The sequence below is a fragment of the Gorilla gorilla genome, chromosome 10 (assembly GCF_029281585.2).
Source record: "Gorilla gorilla gorilla isolate KB3781 chromosome 10, NHGRI_mGorGor1-v2.1_pri, whole genome shotgun sequence".
Classification (NCBI taxonomy): Eukaryota; Metazoa; Chordata; class Mammalia; order Primates; family Hominidae; genus Gorilla; species Gorilla gorilla.
Window position 1 is genome coordinate 96,628,797 of NC_073234.2, and position 18,054 is coordinate 96,646,850.

Genomic DNA, 18,054 nt, shown 5'->3' on the forward strand with positions numbered 1-18,054 from the left:
CCATATTCTGGGATGTGGAACATGCTGGAAGCTATGGTTTTATCTGTTTCATTCCTCACAAAATAAGCATATACCCAGGACAATTTTCTGAAGTATGACTGGCAAACTTTCAGAAGTTGTATGTTAGTTGTTTCTGTTTGATATGCAGTTTTACTTGTGAAGACCACTGCCAGCCCTATAGTCTTGTAAAAAGCCGACAGAAATAGTTTCTACACAACCTAGTCAAGTAGACATTAACTGAAGTTTTAACAAGTTTATTTTATAGGCAAGCTCATATGTAGTAAGTCAATTATTCAATCAGATTGCTCTCTCTCCACCACCACTTTAGGGGATGGAACTTGCATCTAAGTACATTGTGACGGAGTAATCTAGAACATAAGAGTTTCAGAGCAAAGCATCCCTACAAGATAACTAGACTGGGAAACTGAGCAATCAAAGGGCATAAAGATATGAGTGCCTTGGGATTGAGGATACAGTACAAAAAGTAGGTTGGAAAAGCATAAGAAACAAATATTGTATAACTTGGTTGTGGTTCTCTGAGATCCCCTTAAAATTATCTACTCACTGCCCTTGGTAGTCTGTGCTGCAATCTCCCCCAAAAATGTGCGAGCTAGAAAATGCAAACCAGTAGTCATTTTTTTTGTGGCTAATATCATCTGAGTCTAACATTAAATTTATAAAATTTCAATTATATTATCAAATTAGAATCAAGGGGCTTGAGTTATACAATAGCACTTACTAATGACTACTCTAGGACATTTCCTAAACCTGTCTAAATTTCAGGTTCTGCACTTCTTAAGTGGGACTAAAAGTGCATGCTCCAGAATAGAAAGAAACACTAAAAAGTTTACATTATGATACAACATGTTCTTATACAGGGCTGGGACTAGGATGAGGCACATGAGGTCCTGGGAGGCTATAATTTAAGGAAACACTCACTTTCAGGGTTGATATCTGACAATGAGAGCCTCTTTAAATTTTATGCTTGAGATTATCTTGCTTGTCTCCCCTTAGTACCCATGGAATAGAACTTTGAGAAAGTATCAAGGGAGAAGGAGAAGGAAATTTCTAAAAAATGATCAGAATTAAAGAACTTACCTAATGAAATCATTCTGGAAAGAGTTAAGACAGAAAAATAAATATTACAATGAACTTAAGAAATAACTTGTGAAAATTAATCAGGTGAAAATAATGAGTAGTCTTGCTGTCAGAGATACAGTATAAGTAAAGCAGCCAGACCTCAGAATAATCCTAAATCTCACCTAGTTAAAGTAACTTTTGTTACTACCTAGGTCATTTAAAGTGTTTTTTACTTTGTAATGGAATTACAAAGTAGTAACTTGAAATTATTTTTCACATTCAAATGGCCTGGATCCACATTTCTCCCCTACCTGAATTTTTGTCTCTCATTATAAGATAAATCCTTCTCATTATAATAAGAATGGTATTTACACCTCACTCTCTTTTCAATAAAGGTTGAGGTTTATAAAGACAATTATACCACACCCTCTTTTCAATAGAGGTTGGGGCTTATGAGGTAAGTAATAATGAAAAGAGGAATCAAACAGACTAAAAGAACGCTATGAAAAGAAGGAAAACTGATAGAGTGCAGGAAGCAGAAGCAGGAGAATGTGCTTGTTAGGAGCAAACCCACATAGGAGTATGACCTTAGGTGAGTCAGTTTACTTCTTTACATTAGTTTTGCCCATTTGTGAAACAGCTATAATAAAAGTACCTTTCTCATAGCTGTAGTTGTGAGAGTCAAATGGGCTATTACATGTAAAGCACTTAGAACAGTCCCTGACAGTGAGCATTCTGCTGATGTTGGCTACTACTGTAATTATATTAGATATTCTGTTAGGTAGTCTCCATTCAAGCAAATCTTTAATTCAAGAAATACTCTGTAGGTCTCTATATTACCCTGAGCTGACTAATGCCTATCTTACACCTTACATTTATGTTCAATCTTGTTGAATTATATGGTTATCAAAAATCACTTTGTTTAAAACTTATTTATTTCCACTGCACTTGCTTTTAAAATGTTTAATTCACCAATTTAAATAAATGTTACATAAAGCAAAATATAAAACAAATTTGGCTCCTATATAAACACTAAGTTGAATTAGTTGGAAAAACCAGAGATAGGCAAATCTTGAATGAAACACACTATCAATAAAATACAATTTTGTCAAAGTCTGGGGAAGGCATTGTAAATGTCCAGAAGGATTCCTCATTCAAATGGCTTTTTGAGTTATCTTGAAGTCGTCACTTTAAAAAGAAACACCAACTAGAGAAATTAAACATGTTTCCAGATAAGATTATCTAAAAGGATAATGTGGAACTCCAGACAATGGAAACATACACAAAAATAGTTTTAGGTGCTCCATCTAAATTTGCAATGCTTTAGCATTTCCATAATTTTTACCTGAGATAAAGTATTCAAAGAATGCACTTATTTTTGTTACATCCTTCTTCAACCAAATTTCAATTAACTGGTATCTCCATCTCTATCCTACTAGGTAAGAGACTTTCTGTAGTAATAGTAGCTTGGAGAAAAGATACAGAAAGCTGGAAATTTAGAGCTGGCCCAAGGTAATCATATATGTGACATTTAAATTTTCCTTTCTGATGGTCCAGCCCATTATATCTAGGCAGGAAAGGAGGCAGAATCAAATAAAGTAGTAGAAAAAATAAATAAATAAATAAATAAATAAATAAATAAATAAATAAATAAATAAAAGTTAGGAAAAAAAAAAGCCCCGAAGCACAAGTACCTTGTCTTTTTCTCCTCAGAACTTCAGTTAATAAACATGAAATACCTGGCTGAGGAACCCAAGCCCAAACCTCAGTCTGCAAAATAACTTGTATAATCTAAACAAACTGTAGTGTTCTTGAAGACATGATAGAATAACTTTGTTAAAAAAAAATCTGCCTTTGTGTTTTGTAAGTGTGAATTCTAATACATAATGTTAGGTTATGACTTTATGTAGTGGATTCATTAACAGTGATTTATGTGGAATTTTCATTTGCAATGCAAATTGTATTGGAAATATATTAGAAATGAGTAAATGCTACCATGTAGAGGGAGTAGAAGGAAGAGGAGGCCGGGCGCGGTGGCTCACGCCTGTAATCCCAGCACTTTGGGAGGCCGAGGTGGGCGGATCACGAGGTCAGGAGATCGAGACCACAGTGAAACCCCATCTCTACTAAAAATACAAAAAATTAGCCGGGCGCAGTGGCGGGCGCCTGTAGTCCCAGCTACTCGGGAGGCTGAGGCAGGAGAATGGCGTGAACCCGGGAGGCGGAGCTTGCAGTGAGCCAAGATTGCACCACTGCACTCCAGCCTGGGCGACAGAGCGAGACTCCGTCTCAAAAAAAAAAAAAAAAGAAGGAAGAGGAAACATTTAGTAGATATTTTTAAAGCCTAGAGACACAACTTAACTTGTCTCATAGAATTTGCATCAGTATCTGGCAAGAGGTACATATATTCCGTGAATACAGAGCTACTACACATTAGTAAAAAGATAAATATTCCTATAATAGTATAGATAAGTTGGTAAGGTTATGAATAGAAAATTAATATAAATACCAGATTAATAAGAATATAAAAATTTGCACATTTAGTAGAGATTTTTAAAATGTAAATTAAGCAAGGAGATAACCAATGTTGACAAAGGGAGAAAAAATAGCAACACAACACAATTTAACAATTAAAGTTTAAAAGTATTAAGAATATGCATTCCGTATACACAAATATAGCAATGGAAATAACCACAGTTTATGCAACAACATAATTACAAGCACATATTTTACAAACAACAACAAATTGTGTTACACAAAACAAAGAAAATGTCCAATACTAGGAATTTGATTAAATAAATTATCACATTTGTACAAAGGACATATTCAATAACTAAAAGTGATGTTGCAATTGCATATTTAATAAAATGAAGAAAATGCTTTCACTACATTACTAAATTTACAAAAAATTACAAATTAATATATTATGTGAAACAATCCATTTATATAAAAAGATAATGAAAAAAGAATGACAAGATCTTCATCAAATGTTTTCAATAGTGAAAAAATTAACATTGATTATCTCTAAAATCAGTATTTTTTAATGTTTTTAAGTTATTTTGTTGTCATCTTTGTATTTTTCTGTATTTTACAAATGTTATACAGGATCATGTATTAGTTCAATAAACATATAAAACTTAAATGCTATAAACAATATATTTTTTATGTTTCAAATGTTCATTTTTGTTTGAAGCCTTATCCAGCTTGTAGTGATTTCTCCTTTCTTGAAGCTCCATCACACTTCACTTTTATTGCACATTTTGCAGTTAATCTATATAATCCTGTACTAAATCTACCAGTCAACATGCTTATTTTCCTTAGTAGAGTTTCCTTTTCTGATCTCAAGACCACACGTTTCTTATACTTCAGCAGAGTATACGAAATATGTGGGTAGAGTGATCTATACAATGATTATTTTAAGGTGAATATTTACATAATATCTAAAATTTGCCAGGCACTATTGTTAAGGCTTGGGGTTGATGGAAACCTGATGCTATCTTTATTTCGTCTAGTGTGAGATAAATGAAGAAAAGAAGAACTGTAAAATGTTGTTTATAAGTACATGGAGAGGTAACTCAGGAAGGAAACCAAACCCAGGCTTTGGGGGCTCAGCAAAAGCTTTTCAGAGGAAATATGTAAAGGAATCAATAAATGAATAATGAATTGGAGAAAATATGATGACTTTGAAGTAGGATGAAAGTTTTGGGCAAAGGGAAGACCAACTACAAAAGCTCATAACTGACCAAAAGGAAAGATGTTTGAAAAACTGAAAGTAGTTCCTGACCTGGGAAATAAAGCCTTCGAGGTGAACTGAGGCTAGATCATAAAGCTTTCTTTACTTCTCCCCATTCTTTAAACAATTGAATGTTAATTAATATGGTATAATTTAAATTCCTTCAGGTTGGTTAAATAGTTTTAGAAAAATAGTTTTAAAATTTCCTATTGTTCATTAAGAAATGAATTACACTGGTAAATAAAAACAATAAAATGTATCATATTTTTCATCTGGAAGTTGGGACTTCAAATTTATTTTTGCAAGATTCATAATGTTTAATAATTTTGTTTGCATTTGCTCTTGGGAGGAAAATGTGGATATAAACCATTTATGATGCTTCTCTCTCAGCTGGAAATTACTCAGCAAACTCTTCATCAGACTTAAATTCAATTTACAATAACTATTTTAATGGTCTTCTCAGTTTCTTATTTTAAATATACAGGTGGCTCTTGAACAACACAGGTTTGAACTGCATCATTCCACTTACACACAGACTTTCTTCTGCCACTGCCACTCCTGAGACAACATGACCAATCTCTCCCCTTCCTCCTCCTCAGTGTACTTTCAACATAAAGACGACGAGGATAAAGGCATTTATGATGAACTACTTCCATATAATGAATAGTAAATATCATTTCTCTTCCCTATGATTTTCTTAATAATATTTTCTTTTCTCTAGCTTACTTTATTGTACGAATGGAGCATATAATACATATAAAACATATAATACATGCTTATCAACTATTTATGTTATCAGTAAGGCTTCCAGTCAACAGTAGGCTGTTAGTAGTTAAGTCTTGGGAGAGACAAAAATTCTAGCTGAGTTTTTGACTGTGTGTGCGGGGTCAGCACCCTTAACTCCTATCTTGTTCAAGGGGCTACTGTATTCTAAATTGTCTTTTAGCTTGAGTCATAATCCAGGTATAGTGAAAAACATTTGTGTCTATTTAAAAATAATATAGGTAAGAATTTTAAAAATTATATATTTTTCCTACATGTCATTTAGGAAGAACTTTAAATGGAGTTATGTAAGAATTATATAAGCCTTTTAAATTTGACCTTTTACTTCTGGCATTAGAATCTAGTATACTGGGAAGGAAAATGTGTAAATAGAAATGAAACAAACTATTCAGAACTGTTTAAGATCATGTATAAAAAAGTTATACTTAAGTTACTTTTCTGCCTGAAAACTGCAATAAAGTAATAAGACTTTTTAATATTTTACCTATTGCTAAAATTTATCTAATTCTCCCATATTTTATTATGCTATATAAGATATGAGATTTGGGAAATCTAGTAATTATCAGAAATAATATACTTTATAAACAAAATATATAATTTAGGAATGGAATAAACAAATAATTAAATACTATTTGGGAGTTTTTGGGAATTTGTCGTCATGCATGCCTTTTTTGTCACATTTTGTTCTTTTCTAGGATTAGGATAGGTAAAAAATTATGAGATGATTAGGAATTTATAACTGAAAAACAGACTTTGAAAGAAAAAGATATTCCAGATATTCCATTTGGTATTTGTAAAACATCAAACTCACGTAATTTCATAATTATGGAAACTTCTTAAGAAATAGCGAGTTACAAAAGAACACACACAAGTGTCCAACAAACATATAAAAAAGCTCAATATCACTAATCATCAGATATATGCAATTAAAACCAAGCGAGATACCATCTCATCTCAGTCAGAATGGCTATTACTAAAAAGTTAAGAAAAAAAAAAGATGTCGGCAAGGGCACAGAGAAAAGGGAACACTTATACACTGTTGGTGGGAATGTAAATTAATACAACCTCTATGGAAGACAGTATGGAGATTTCTCAAAGAACTAAAAATAGAATGAGCATTCAACTAAGTAATCTCGCTACTTAGTACCTACCCAAAGGAAAAGCAATTATTATATCAAAATAATTCCTGCACTCATGTCTTTATCACAACATTAATCATAATAGCAAAATCATGGAATGAATCTAAGTGTCCATCAGTGGATGACTGGATAAATAAAATGTATATACACGCCATGGAATACTATGCAGTCATAAAAAAGAATAAACTAATGTCTTTTGTAGCAACATAAATGGAACTGGAGACCATTATCCCAAGTGAAATAACTTGGAAACAAAAAAATCAAATACAACATGTCCTCACTTGTAAGTGAGAGCTAAACAATGGGTACATGTGGACAGGTAGAAGGAAATAACAGACATTGGAGACTCCAAAAGGGAAGAGGTTGGTAGGGATGAGGTTTGAAAAATTACCCATTGGGTACAACGTTCACTATTTGGGTGATGGGCACACTGGAAGCCCCAAAATCTCCATTACATAATATACCCATGTAACGAACTTGCACATGTACCCCCTGAATCTATAAAAATAAAAAATATTAAAACTAAAAAATGTAGTCACTTAAGCCTTGCATCTTTAGTAATCACTAATGCTTATATCTTATCTTCTGAGAAATTACCTGAGGGAAAGAGAAAGGAAGGAAGGAAGAAGGGAAGGAAGGTAGGAAGGAAGGAAGGAAGGAAGGAAGGGAGGGAGGGAGGGAGGAAGGGAGGGAGGAACAAAGGAACGAAGGAAGGAAGGAATTGAAAAAAGAGTAAGCTCAGGGTCTTGTCGCTTGGGAGAAAAATCTAAACTTCAGATGCTAGCTCAAAAGTCTGCTATGCTAGCTTTCACGTCTGATATGAATCATAGCTCCTCATTTGAAAACTTATTAAAAGTAGCAGCAAGGTTAATAAAGAGCAAACTTAATCTCTTGAGAATAATTAAAGCTGACATTGAAATGTGTGCTGTCACAATTTTGCTCTGTAGACTTAGACACACGGCTATTTGCCTAGCACTGAGGAAGGGGAGGAGCAGAAACTGACTCACAGTTCGAGATGTTGGAGGAGCTGAAGGACTTGTTAGGGAAACCATCTCCTGGATTGCTAATCGAAGTTTTAAGCGATGCAGTGGATTGCTGATTCCAATTTCTCTCTGGATCTCAGTGTCAGATAAAGCAGACATGATGGCACCACTCTTCACGTTGGCTCGGCAGGCTGCCACGTACCATGCAGGCATTCCCAACCAAAGCTGTTAGATAGGAAAAAATACATTAACAAATTATAATAACAGTTATCATTTTAGTGTCTCATATGCTAGGAATTATTTTATGTATCTTACATACATGACCTCACCCCATGAGATAAAATGTTATCATTATTTTCCCTAGAGGAGATAGATGCACAGAGAAATTAAATGATGTATTTAAAAACACCAGGGAGGCAGGGATAGAAACAAGATTTGAAATTGAGACATGCTAGCTCCAGAGACTCTATTTTAACTAATTCATATTACTAGTGGTAAAAGTAATGGCTGCATGGCACCAAGTTCCCCTTTGTATGTAGGGACCAGAACGGCTACAAGCCACATTTGATAAGGGACTCAATTAATGTTTGCTTAATGAGTGGCTTCAATTTATAATGCTTCTTTGGAATTCTGAGTGAAGAGAAATTCTGTTACAGAAAGAGACAGTTGTGCCACATCCAGCCATGTGATTTTGATCAAAGCATGCAGTGTAGCTAAGCCACATTTCCACCTACCTTCCTATACCATGTGAAAGATGTGTGAACTTAATTAGATGCTATATATGAAAATGCCTTTTAGAGAGTGAAATGATGTGCTAAGAAAGAAGTTAAAACTCAAATCATTGAAAAACTAAAGAAAGCAACAAAATTAATAATGCATCAGAAATTAGAGATTTTAAGACTGGGCACAGTGGCTCACGCCTGTAATCTCAGCACTTTGGGAGGCCGAGGTGGAAGGATCACATGAAGTCAGGAGTTCAAGACCAGCCTGGCCAACTTGGTGAAACACCATCTCTACTAAAAATACAAAAATTAGCTGAGCATGATGGCGTGTGCCTATAACTCCAGCTACTCGGGAGGCTGAGGCAGGAGAGTCACTTGAAACTGAGCAGCAGAGGTTGCAGTGAGCTGAGATCAGGCCTTTACACTCCAGGCTGGGGACAGAATGAGACTCTGCCTCAAAACGAAACAAAAGAAAAGAACAACAAAAAATGAGGCCAGGCGCGGTGGCTCACGCCTGTAATCCTAGCACTTTGGGAGGCCGAGATGACTGGATTGCCTGAGCTTAGGAGTTCAAGACCAGCCTGGGCAACATGGTGAAATTCTGTCTCTACTAAAACTAAAACAAACAAAAAAATCAGCCAGGCGTGGTGGCAGATGCCTGTAATTCCAGCTACAGGGGAGGCTGAGGCACGAGAATTGCTTAAACCCGGGAGGCGGAGGTTGCAGTGAGCCACTGCAATCCATCCTAGGCAACAAAGTGAAACTCTGTCTCAAAAAAGAAAAGAAATTAGATATTTTGATTTTTCAACTTTGCTGTGAGACTCTTGAAAGACAAATCAGCAGTGCTATTTACACAGCACAGGTCTCGTGCACATCTCAAGCACTGGGTGAATGCCAATCACGGGCATTATATTTCAGCACCTGAATAACATCACTTAAAACAGGAATATTCTCCCATTTTCCCTCCATCATTAGTTATGAGTAAGAAGTAGAAAATACAACAAAAAATTAGCAGCTTACATATTTGTTTTTGAATGTCCAAAAGATTGATTGATGTTTTTTGCTATTTGTTGAAATAAACAGATTGAACAAAGGAGAGAATTGTGAGAGTGAGAAAAAGTAAGTGAGACAAAGAAGAAAAACTATAAATCAGCAAAATACAATGCCAAGAGCTCTGGACCACAAATCAGAAGACCTGAGCCCTAATTCCTTTCCAGTCATTGGTGAGTCATGTAACCTCAGCCATATTTTCCTCATTTGTAAAATGAAGGAATCAAGCTTGATTATTTCTCTCTACCTCCTGATATCCATTCCCTTCTATAATCTCCTTCCTTTGGGGGTAGGATTGGCCCAGTGATTTATTTCTAATAAATAGCTGATGATAAAAGTGATGGGATGTCACTTTCCAGTTTAGGCAATATAATGACTGTGGCTTCATTCTTGCTAGTCCCCTCCCGCTGTCTCTTTCCCTCTGAGCTCTCACTCTGGAGTAAGTCAGATCCCAGGAGCCCTATGGAGAGTTCCATATGACAAGGAACTAATGTTTCTGGCCAACAGCCAGCAGGAAACTGAATCATGACCCTGACCGCATGAATGAGCATGGAAGTGGATTCTCCCCAAGTCTAGCCTTGAGATGACTGCTGCCCTGGCTGATACCTTGATTGCAGCCCTGTGAGAGACTCTGAGCAGAGGCCATCACAAACCTATTCCCAGACTCCTGACCCATAGAAGTCATGAGATCATAAATGCCAAATTTGGGGGTAATTTGTAAACAGCAATAGCTAACCAGTATAAACATCCTTTCAGTTTAAAAATTCTACAATATTAAAAGACTATTTGTCTCTTTTGAAAAAAAAAATGCCAACAACGAAACTCTTTGAGTCAGTGTGGACTGGGTTGTGATAGAGATAAGAGAAAAGAAGGGGAAGATCTAAGTACAGTGTGTGACTGTACAGATTATGCTTTCTTCCAGCAGGTTAGGCACAAATAATTGACCTTGACAGGTACATTATATATGACAGAAGATAGTACTTGACTATTTAGTTTATAAACTCAAACTGTTCAAAATAACTAAACATCTAAATATGTCTTCTTTGGACCCTAATGATTTTTTTACCTTTGTCTTCTAAGATATTTGGATTTCCACACTAGTTAACATCACCCAAATGCCTGCCAATACATTGTTACCAATGTCATCCATAATTAGACCTTAAAGAGTCTTTGATGTGGATAAATGGCATGTGAAGCATGGAATTCTCGCCTACACAAAATTCTTAATAGGCTGTGCACTCAAGGAGGAGCGAAAGGAGATGAAGTTAAAGTTTCATTCATTGGATCACTCAGCTCATTCATCTTGTTTATTCCATTTTATAATTTAAGTTGCATTAGGAATCATAGGCAATTTCTGTGTACTCAGAATAGGTTTAATTAGCATAAACTTCACTGTCTGTCATCTCCTATCACCTTAATGTCAGTAAATCTGTTTTTTTTTCTTTTTATCTGAAGGATTTGTTCATCGCTTGCCAAAACAGCAGCGAACTCTCTGTCAAACTGCAGCTCATTTTATCGGAGCAAAAACTGAACAAAGAACTGCTATCATTTCTGAGGTGTGATTTCTTAAGCATTTTGTCTTGTGATTGATTTTTTAAATATAGTAATTTTAAAGACACGGTTGAAAGAAGCGGCTGATCGCTAATATCTGATGGCTAATATGCTAAATTTCCCTGTCTGATGTGAAAGAATAAAGTAAAAGCAAAATACATGCATTTTTCATTCAGTGCAAGAAAAAATACAAAGCGTGTTTCTAGATCTATCTATGTAAGTCTATTTTTAAAACTAAAATGGGCTTTAATCTTTATTGATTATTTATTTACTTAGCTCTGGCTATAATAAAATGAAGATAGATAATTTTATAATCCAAGACCATTTAAAACAACATGTGTAATTACCTCTGGCAGGCAAGGAAAGCCTGGATTCTTCTTTGCCCTGACACAGGCATATCCTAGCAGCTACTAGCAGCTCACATAGAGAACTGAATAGAAGGGGCAGTGAACAGTACTGTTAAGTGACACGAAACAGCCCTTTGTAGTCAAATATGTAGTTCCGTCAATGTCAAAGTCAGTTTCTGCTGCCTCCTACCCTGTTAAGATATTCCCTTATTTTTCCAGAACACTATGTTTTACAGGAAATGCTGAAAATAGTTCTTCTTTTATTGTAGCATTCAGTTTGGACACAGAAGGGAATAAGGTGTAAGTCTTCTGTTTAATCCCAAGTGTCTAAACCTAGCTGGTCCATAGGCTTTAGAGAACTAGGTTCAGGAAGTAAATTACAGGCAAAGGAATGTCTCTCTGTACATCTAGGTGATCTTACTATCTTGGATTACAGAAGTGTTGAATATGGAGAGGGTCTTCTCTGTAACCTGCTAATGAGGAAGGACCCTGGCCTAATGGATGGGAATGGATGTTTTCTTGCAACAATAAAATTTTGTTTCTTCTCTTGCTCTAGAAATGAAAAGGGTGTGATTTAGAGACACTTCCTTTTATCCCACTGCATGATTTCTTCTACTACGATCACAAAAAAGTATCAGCATAAAATCATAAATTTATTCCCTAGTAAGCAAGTAGTCCCTTATGAGCAATTCCAGACTAAGGGGATGCTGTGATTTCAGAAACTTGCCTTTACCTGTCTCAAAAAAACTATCAACTTAGTAGTGATTGATTCAAGGGCCTCCTAGTTTCATTCTCTTACCTCTAGCCATGCGACCACAGTCGGCCCATCCCACTGGGCAAAAGGTAATCCCTTTCTCCGAGCTTCTTCAAGAAGTTCATGTCTGAAGTATATAGCAAAGATTATTAGGCAGGTATATGGAAAAATATGGCTGTGATTATTTTTAATGATAATATTTTAAAATAACCAATCATCCTTTACAAGATTTTTTATGATACAATATAGAATAACAGAATTCCTTTTTCCTTTGAGTAACACACAAACATCATCCATTGATTTTATTACGAATGAAGCATTGACATAGAAAAGTAATTTTCCTCAACATTTATTCATGAAAATTAGAACATTAAGTGCTAATGGAATTAGAGGTGGAATTATATTACCAGCAAATATCTTATCCCTTTAATGAGAAAATGGCCCAAATGTTCATATTCAAGTATGCATTATGGGATCTAAATGTGGCTTCCACCATCTGCCCTGCCCTCTTTGCCTTACTATCTCCATGGCAAAGAAAATGCTTATATAGAGAGGCAGAAGATAAATTTGGTCCTTTTAGTCACATTCTAGTGATGTGGTTGATTTTAGTATGCCCTGTGGGTCCAGGGATCTATCTTAGGAGTTAGTTATTTGTCTAGACTATAAAACTACATCTCATTTGGAGAAAACTCCAAGGTAAATTGATTTCTAACACTCAAAAGCAATGTAAGGTATCAAATTCAATGGTACACTTGTTTTTATCTATAATCACTACTGTTTTAATGAAATTAAAATATCTTAATAACAACAAATGGTTGTTTTGATAACAAAAGATGCAAAAGAACTCTGAAAAATGCATCTATAATTTCACTGACCCTCTTACTGATTTTTAGAATTGACATCCACTTACAAAGCCAATTTGAGATCACTCATTGTTAAGATAGTAGCTATGTGCTTTCACTGAAATTCAAATTGATATATACTTGGCCAGGAATATATTGGAAAATACATTCTCTTTACTTTAGTATGCCTTGATCTTACACATAGATGATAAAAACATGGTATAATAATTGCTTTATTTTGAATGCGTATGTTTTATGCTTAGGAATATTTCATGAAAATCATTTATGAACTCCCAAATGGATAATTTGATTATTTTCTACTATTAATCAATTAGTTACTGTGGTAGACTATATTAATACATTAAGATATATAATGAATAAAATGCCTTTCAACACAGGGTTTTCTGTGTTTGTAATAGATGCAACCAAAAATTCATTTAAAAAGGGGCAAAATACAAATTTAAGTTATAGTGGCTGAAGAGACATAAATCAACTGCTGTTTCATTTGAGGGGATAGAAGTGTTAAGTTCTGCATGTAAGCTATTCAGCACCTGGGAAAGGGAACAGCAATACTCGTGCTCTGAATCTAAAAAAGTAGAGGCACTTCTTCACCTGGCTTGCTCTATCATCCTCCATTCCCTCAGGTCTCCCAGTGACATTCCTTTAGTGAAAACCAGTTTCAAATAGCTTAGCCTCACTGTGACACATATACATATAGAAATGGATTGAAGGATCAAAAGCAAATAACCTATTAGGTACTTATTGAACACCTGTTGTGGACTGAGACTTGTGTTTGGTGTGGAAAATAGATACGGGTCTAATTTCCCAGGATATCCCGTTAGATGGACAAAAAAAAAAAACACACATGAAACTGCCTGAAAATACAATACAATACAATATAATACAATACAATACACAAACAGCTGCTAACATGAAAACTTGGTGATGTACCTTCTGAAGTATGTCATTTTAGAAAAGGGGTTAATAGCCATTGAAGGTGTTGTGAAGGCATTGTGGCAATGGAGCTGGCTTCGAAGGGCAGGTAGGAAAGAGGTGGGGATGGCATTCCAAGCAGGAGAAGCACTAATGGGGAGGTATGGAACTTAACATGAAATATGTGGAAGAAAATTTAGGGTAGGCCTTCACAGAGTTAAAGCATGTTGTAAGAGTTTTAATGTTACATCCAATAGGGAAAGCAACACTTCTAGTTATGTCATAGGTTTGTGACATTAAAAGGGAAGAAATAAATTTACATTTACAATTAGTTTTTGCTTCACATAGTAAAAAAGCAAGTAAATATGCACTAATAACCTAAGGAGCACGTAACATTTTCAGAAGTGTATTCTATGCGTTGTACAAAAGCTATTTTTAAATATTAGAACGCTTTCATTTTGAAACTTCTGACTAGTTCCCTAATAAAAATCCCACTAGAAAGGCCAGAGTGATCCTGTTGAATGTGATCATGTAGCTTTTCTGTTCATAACTCTCCAATCACTTCCTGTCTCACTGGAAATAAAAGCCAAAACAGCTGCTACAATCTATCCTACCCGTGCCATCTCTCTGACTAAACTCCCACCTCACTCAGCAACACTGGCCTCCTTGCTGTTCTTTGGAAACAACCCAGACCTCTTTTCTGTCTCAGGATCTTGGCAGCTCACCTGGAATGCTCTTCCCCTCTATCTCTACATGGCTAACTCTCTCAGCTACTTTAAATCTTTACTCAAATGTCACCTGTTCTCTGAATGTATCCTCCCCTACTCCCTGAAAACCCCACCTGAAAACTCCAATAAGGAAATTCTTATCCCCATTGTTTGCTTTATTTTTCTCCAAGGTATTGCCCTTCTAACGTAGTATATTATTTACTCCTCATTCTGTCATCTGCCAATAAAATGTAAGCTCAGGGAGGATCTGTGTTCTCATATGCTCTGTTCAGAGATGAATTTGAAGTCTAGAAAAAGGTCAGGCACAGAAGAGGTACTAAATAAATACTTTTAAATGTTAAAATCCCAATCAGTGTTTATATTTAGGTGCTTCTTGTTTCAGTAAATTGTGTCCTATAATGTTTTGTTTTTGTAGTCCAAATAGCTTTTTCTATTTTACCTTATAACCATGTACAACATTTTATATTTTAAAGAACAATTTTTTTTCTTGCATCTTACCTCCTCTTGAGCTTTTATTTCCCACTTTCTCACAATAGTACTGATTCTAGCTGATCCCAAGAGTCTGATCTGTTTGGGATTCCTGGTGAGAATATGGTTAAGAGGCAACCCAATGTGCTCAAATAGTTCTATTCTATGAACAGAAGTATTGATAACACAATTGTTTGGGAAATTATTGAGCAATCTGGCCACTGAAAAAGTTTTATTTTCTTGGTTTTTGTTTTGTTTAAATCACAAACTCTAATAACAGGATGACTTAAGTAATAGCAGTCTAAGAAAATGAGATAAGGGAGCTCAAATCCTTTGGTCTCCAACTGTTAGGGCAAAATCTCTAGCATCTGTCTTAGGGCTGACAGACTTGAGACTGTGGAAAAACGGATCAGATGGGAGGGATGGCTACGTTTTACACCAGGACTGTGTGCTACATGATGGTAACTCCAGATGTGCTTTTCCTTAACCTGAGAGAGTAACAATTATGTAAAAAAGAACAGCATTGAAATTTCCAAAGCAATATTGCCTTGCATTATTATTTTTAATTATAAAATAATCGGCGCCATACAAAATTTATAAGAGGCATATATCTAGGCATGTTGGCTTGAGAGAGAAGCAATGCTAGAAAAATAAAGCAATGTGGGCAATGCTATAATAGTTGGAAATAACTGAATTTAATACAAGATGATATGCTAATAGATTATTAAGGGTAGCACTAATTACATAAGGGCATGCTTATTCTCATCAAGTTTTGGAGTTACTGTCAGAAAAATAGTGATCTGAACTGTATAAGAAATCCTAAATGACAAACTGATTTGGCACAAAGAAGTTTTTTGGATATACTGCTGTTCTCCGTTCAACCTGTCAATGTATGTAAAGGGATTTAGTCTGGAATGGATTTTCTTTGTAGCCAGAATTCAACTTTTTTTAAAGGTCAAGTGACAGTTCTTCCAGAAAAAGAATGTGATCACTTACCCCAGTACAAATTTAACTCTGAAAATTACTCTCTTTCCCTGTTGGCCTGAAGAATAATTTTAGTGTGTTTTTAAAAATAATTTCAGTCAATCAAATATTTGACCATCTTTTCCCAAAGGATCACCTGTACATCACTAAATTTTGGGGCATATATTTCAGGTTTAAGATTCAGAATAGATTTTAGAGGGCATCAGCTGTACTTCCTTTTAGAGGAAGTGTCAGGCATGGAGGTGTTATCACTTGTGTCAAAACACAAACAAGAAAAGTACTAATTGCAAGAAACAGTTATTTTGATTCAGTACAACTTCTGAATCATTGTGCATTTTCAAGAAACACTCTTCAATAAAGAATGCTGTTAGTATCTTCCATAGGCCTCAGGTTCTCCTATTATTGATATCAATAAGTTACTGTGACTAAAAAGTGATATTTTAGGAGGCCCAACGTGGTGAGCACTCAGATCTGTGAATAATTTGCAAGTACATATCTAAATGTGCAGAGGGAAGTCTGCACTTGCTATGCCTGAACCGAAGACAGGAGCAAACAAAGGGTGTGCAATCAAGAAATGACTAGACTCAAAAATTTCTAGATAAAAGATCAATAGGGTCTAAAAAATGTATATAAATTAGAAGCATTGACCAAGCTACAGATTTCCAACTTTTAATGCAGACTAATTAACCAGGCGGGTGCAACTTTGGTTAAATGACTAAATCCAGATGGAAATGCCTGGATTTTCATTCTTAGGTTTTAAGTTTCTCCTTAGCGATTGTCATTGTGGTCTAATTGGTATACGAGTAGAGTCTCTGCCTCCCATCTCTTGCATTTGCATGCCATCACATGCCTCCCTGCCTTATCTCCCCACATACTTTGTCTTGATTTTCATGATTCAACAAAAATGCTTCCTTTCTATATCCATCCTTCTCTTGCCCTGGAGGCATTATCTACCACTTTCATACATAGGCCCCACAGTACTAAGCAATTTTCTCTATAGTATCTTTTATGTTTTATTGAATTTGTTGGTTCACAAGTTGTGATCCCCGACTCCATGGGCTTGACAGCAGAGATTTTGTACATTCTGTGTCTGAGTTGATTAGGGGGTCAGTCATCTGATTTGTATAGACCTACTATGTGCCAAGTTTTGCAGCAAGCAAAGAATAAAGCCAAGTGAATCTCTGACCTCAAAGGCCATACATTCCAGTGAGGAACGAAGATTTGTATAAACACATATACACATAAATAAACAAAATAAGTTAAGCCATTGATATGTGTTCTACAGGAGGTAAAATAGACTAAGGCAGTAAAGTAGGCAATGCTTATAGTGTTCTGGGAACATAGATGTCTATAACGAGGCAACATTTGAGTGGAAACATGTACGCTGAAAAGTGGCAGGGAGTAGGGGTATGGTGGGAATGTTTTAAGCAGAAACATAGTATAAAATTCCTATTAAAGGAGTGGAATTGAATGTTTGAGCAACTCATAAAAGCCAAGAAGGGCCAGTGTGACTGGAGTGAATTGAAGGACACGGGAGTTGGTGGTGGAGGAAGATGAAATTGGAGACGTAGACAAGAGAAAAGCAAGATCATGTTGGGCCTTGGGAGCTGAAGAGGAGTTTATTCTAAACATAATAAGAAGCCATCAGAGGGTTTAAGCACAAGAACATAAAATAATTTGTACATTATAAAGACATTTCTGGCTGTTGAGGATAGCACGGACTTGAGTCAGGCCAGAGTTGTGATCTAAGGATACAAGTTAGAAGGTTGTTTCAATTTTCAAGCAGAAGATAATGGTTGCTTTGTCCTGAGCAGTGGCAGTAGAAATGGTGAGAGGTTATTGGAATAGGGATTCAGGCACACAGCATACATTCAATAAATCATAACTGAATGAATGAATGCATGGCAAATTAACTTCTTACCAGCTATGTGTTTTTTGGCTATGTACTTAAACTCTT

General features: G+C 35.5%; 1 protein-coding gene across 25 annotated transcripts in view; it reads right to left on the bottom strand.

Annotated features, from left to right (window-relative positions):
- Positions 1-18,054, bottom strand: part of PPFIA2 (PTPRF interacting protein alpha 2) — a 499,610-nt gene that overhangs the window by 28,870 nt on the left and 452,686 nt on the right. For all 25 annotated transcript variants that reach the window (XM_055358835.2, XM_055358845.2, XM_055358837.2 and 22 more), the window contains 2 exons: positions 12,188-12,269; positions 7,743-7,943 (listed from right to left, as the gene is read on the bottom strand). In XM_055358835.2, the coding sequence (XP_055214810.1) occupies positions 7,743-7,943; positions 12,188-12,269 (283 nt within the window). The remainder of the gene's footprint in view (positions 1-7,742; positions 7,944-12,187; positions 12,270-18,054) is intronic.